The sequence below is a fragment of the Temnothorax curvispinosus genome, unplaced genomic scaffold (genome assembly GCF_003070985.1).
Source record: "Temnothorax curvispinosus isolate PA1 unplaced genomic scaffold, ASM307098v1 QBEX01017560.1, whole genome shotgun sequence".
NCBI lineage: Eukaryota > Metazoa > Arthropoda > Insecta > Hymenoptera > Formicidae > Temnothorax > Temnothorax curvispinosus.
This window is the reverse complement of record NW_020227340.1, coordinates 1-4,697: the sequence shown is the minus strand read 5'-3', so window position 1 is coordinate 4,697 and position 4,697 is coordinate 1. Positions and strand designations below refer to the sequence as shown.

The 4,697-nt window shown below is 26.3% G+C and overlaps 1 protein-coding gene across 1 annotated transcript; it reads left to right on the top strand.

Annotated features, from left to right (window-relative positions):
- Nucleotides 1-1,207: 1,207 nt before the first annotated feature.
- On the top strand, nucleotides 1,208-4,547 carry LOC112467575 (the record flags this gene model as incomplete). The annotated part of the gene is made up of 9 exons (XM_025036261.1): nucleotides 1,208-1,450; nucleotides 1,647-1,658; nucleotides 1,833-1,889; nucleotides 1,973-2,218; nucleotides 3,321-3,440; nucleotides 3,543-3,660; nucleotides 3,829-4,090; nucleotides 4,252-4,368; nucleotides 4,457-4,547. Coding segments are annotated over exons 4-9 (852 nt in total), but the record flags the coding sequence as incomplete, so codon positions are not given.
- Between the last annotated feature and the right edge of the window lie 150 nt (nucleotides 4,548-4,697).

The window sequence follows — 4,697 nt, the reverse complement described above, 5'->3', positions numbered from 1 at the left end:
TAAATAACATATTGTAGATACGACGTTCAATGGTATATATGGCTCCGTTACATATACAAAAATTGATACTGTTTCTAATGCAAAGGGGCGCCAAAGATTTTACTTGGAGTGTCGGTGCGTGGACTATTTATTGGATCGTTATAGAGTGTTTCGCGACTGAAAATGATATATCATGCATCAGAATATATTTAAAATGACATAACGCAAAATGAAGAAGTTTAACAATATCATTTGTTGTAGTTCATGAAGGCTTCGGTATCTTACTTTAGGTAGATTCATATATTCTACGCGATAAGACAAAGATAGATAGAAATGGGATATAGATATAATTAGTACAAAACCAAATAGTACAATTAATTCACGTTAGAATTTGGTATAGCATTATAGTTAAGAGTAGATTAGTTAAAAATATTACTTAGATATGAGACACACATATTCGAAATAAAAATGTATTTAAGTAAAGATATTGGTACGTGTCATATCTTCATAAAACATCAAAACAGAATATGCATTATTGGACTCTTCTTTTTTAAACTAAGCCATACAATACAATATAATACAAATCTAAATAATATTTTGTGTTAAGTTTAAGTTTAATTTTTAATTTTTCCCTATTTAAGATATATATATTGCCACAGGAAACTTTACTATTATATAAATAATAAATTTTAATATTGGTACCTTTAAACGCGTCAAATTTCAATTTTTTGTAATGTATTACACATAGAATTATGTATTACAGAAAATAATAAAAATAGAAGTAGAAAATTGTTTCAACTCTTTGAGAAAAGAATCTTATTACCTTCAACGATAATTTGATATGTTCAGCAATACTGAAAGAACGAACGTTTCCCTAAAGATAAAACGTATCTTATGAAAGCGCAAATGTGAATGAAACGTATAAAACTAAAATATCGAAAAGTACTGAATACGCTTGCGCGCCTCTCCTGTAATTTCCGTGCAAGTAGTTTCCTCAAGAGTATTATCTTCTTTCTTCTTATGATAAGAAAATATTTGTTACATTTCTATGGCCGGGCGGCATTACATCGATCGCTTAATCATAAACCTTATTCTGAGAAACGTTATTAAAATGCGAGTGTTCCGATCTCACGACAGTATTATGTGTTGCATATACGAATGAAATTAAGAAAATTGCACTAAAATTTACGCCAAAAGAGAGAAGGGATAAAAATATCTGGTCGATAAATACAAAAAAGGAAGGGATAAAAATATTGTTTTCTTTCGCAGTCATGTTCTGGAGCTCATAGAGAGATGATCTATATTGAAAACCTAATGTTTTTGTCTTAACAAGAATCTTTTGCTCGTTACGGAATTTGTGGCCCTATAAATAATAAAAATTTATCCGTCGTCAGTTCAGCTTTTTTCTCAATATTTCGACAAGAGCTATTTTGTTCCAAATAAGGTGATATATTATTGTACACATATAAAGGTATAATTAATAATTGAAAATTTATAGTTTAACAATTATACGTAATTAAATAACCAAAGAAATAATATTTTAATTCAAGTGTTAATTTCAATAAAATTATTGTTTTTAGTTTAACACATCTTTAATTATTAAACACACTTTCGATCTTATCATTAAGGTTGTTTCTACTATACTTTTTTTATTTTTATTCTAACAGGTTTCATTTGCGGTTAGTATCAAAAACGTAAAAACGTTGTTTATTACAGACACTATCGTTCCGTTTAAGTATACAATATATACATATAAATGTATATATGTATATGTTTCTAAAGAATATATTTTTATAACTAGCAATTTTTTTTTGAGATATAATAACTAGTATAATAAATTGTTTAACTGATAGATAAAGGATTTACTGAAGCAACATCAGCATAAATACAACGATTTAAAGAATTAAAATGTGAGTGTTTCAATCTTATATCACAGTGTGCCGTCTTGCGTATAAAAAGCATTTAAAAAATTGAGTTAAAATTTATATTATAGAAAAGAGAAGCTATAAAAAATCTGATCAATGAATTCAAGAAGAGAAGAATAAGCATAGCTTATTCGATAGCTTCGCGATAATATTTCGAAAGTCGTAGAAAAATGATCTGTGTCGAGACACAATATTTTAGTCTTAATAAAATTCTCTTTCTCGCTGTGGGCTTGTGGCCTTATCAACGAACGAATCTCGTCCGACTTCATTTTATTATCTCCCTGGGTATTCTTACAACAGCTATTTTATTTCAAGTAAGATAGTATTTCTCTTTTTAAATATGATCACTTTAAGATAAACTATCCTTTGTAATTTATATTACTTTATTTATTGTCATATTTCACTTTAATATTATAATTTATATTAAATAATAAATAATTGTTATGAAAATTAATTGTGATATAATTATGCAAGATGTCTCATACATTCGTCATGTAACACTCTAACAGTATCTTTTGAGAAATAATTGCTACAAAAAGTTTTAAAAGTTAATTTTAATCAAAACTAATTTCCGAATTATAAGCATTCAACGCATTGATTACCTCTAAAATTTATCTATTTAAGCATAAAATTAGGGACTTTGTAATTTTATTAGACAACAAAAAGAAAATAAATTAGATGCAGAAAATATGAACATTTTATTCAATATTTATGATTTATTTAAATGACGAAATCTTTTTTCACTTGATATGCAAAAATTTAGGAAGAACAATAATAAATGTATTCATTTCTGCTTTTCGACAAAAACAAAATACATACTTTAACTTTATTCTTCCAATAAAAATAAACATTAAATTATTTAAGAATTCTTTACATATAATAATTCTTTTTAAATATATAATTAAAATTTTCAATAACATTTTTAATAATTTGCATGTAACAATTAAATGCTGCCATTGATAACTTGCTAACGTGCAACTGACTATTAAAATGTGTAAAATGTACATAGATGCAGTGTATAGAGAATCATCATTGTATGTCAGCAGAGCAGAGAAAATCAATATCACCTGATATGTGAAAATCAATATTTAATGGCAGATATACGCGTGCACATGTATAGTGAATAGTGAGATCTGATAATTACTACATATTTGCTGATTTTAATTGCTTATACTTTGAAAACTCTTGTAATTCTGATTCATAATTTTCGGTTTCTATTAAAATCTAGTTTTGTTTAAATGTTGTTAAATGTACAATAGTTGCAAGACATCATGAATATAATTATAATTACTATTTTTATAAAATTATTGTATATAAAGAAACAATGAAACATTAAATCTATAATATTGGAAAGTTATGGAATGTATGAAAAATATATTTTTAACGTAAATATTTTCATAAAATTATTGCTTGCAGTACACTGTGTTTTTAACTTCAAAATGTACTTCGTATCTCGTCGTCAAGATTCTCTCTGCTACATTTCTCTTTGTTATCTTTGTGATAAAATACATCACTTTTGCTTTTAATATGGAAATTGTGAGTTAAAGATACCTGTGTAATTAATGACTCAAATAAAATTTACATTTAAAAACTTTTAAAAATACATAAAGGCAATATAAAATGTTACTGGACTGACAGATGAAAAATTTACTGGCTCAACTTCAACATATATATAACAATCTAAAAGATGAATACGAAAACGTTATTGTAGAAAAATACAGCAACAATGCCAAATGGTACACAGTTATACTTACAAGTAAGATAAATCTTCTTATAGAGATTAATCTTTATTAAATCTAGAAATATATTTTAATATTACGTCGCTATATACACTTTTGATCTCACACACATAACATAAAAGATAATTTGAATATTTTTATACGCAGAAATTTGTTACAAACAATTCCTTTCTAACTTTTTGTAGTGTTTGCCGTTTGTGGTATGTTTACATTTATTACTGCTCAATTTTGGTTGGTAATCCTTGATGTCATTTTATCGAGAAACATATCTCAATCTCGTGATTTTATTATTACAACGGAATATTTCATCGATCAAGAAAAACATTTTTATTTAAACGTTTTGCATATATGTGCAGCTGTTTGCATAGGATGTACCGCGATAGTAGCGGTGGGTACAATGGTCGTAGCATATTTCCAACATACCTGCGGAATGTTTAGGATTTCAAGGTATAAAACAAATATAGAGAAAGCTACAAAAATTCTAATTATAAACAAAATTGTGTAATTATTTTGAAAAAATCTAAAGATAAAATTTATTTTTAGAAGATAAACTAATAGTTTATATTAAAAATAAACTAATAGTACCTAAATAAACATATTTTTTATAGTTATCGTATTGAACGCACAATGAGAACCAGTGTGCTACAAAATATTACCTCAGAGAACAAAATTTTGATATTTAAAGGAATAATATGTGCCATCGATATTCATCGGCAAGCTATGAAGTTAGTATCTATATAACATATATACAATACATAATCTACATAATATACAATATGTATATCATACAATAATATTTATTTATGTTTGAAGATTGTGTGAAATATTGATATCCAAATTTGAGATAATGTTATTCTGCTTAATAGCAATTGGAGTGCTTTCTTTGAGCCTCAATCTATTCCGAGTAAGTATTAGTATTCTATAAACTTTACATTTAAACGATATAATATTTTATAATTTATCATTTAGGTCGGTATTCATAGTCTTCAAGATTGTCTTAAGTAATGTCTTAAGACGCTAATACGGCTCTGTGATTGGTTCATGATATCTTAAG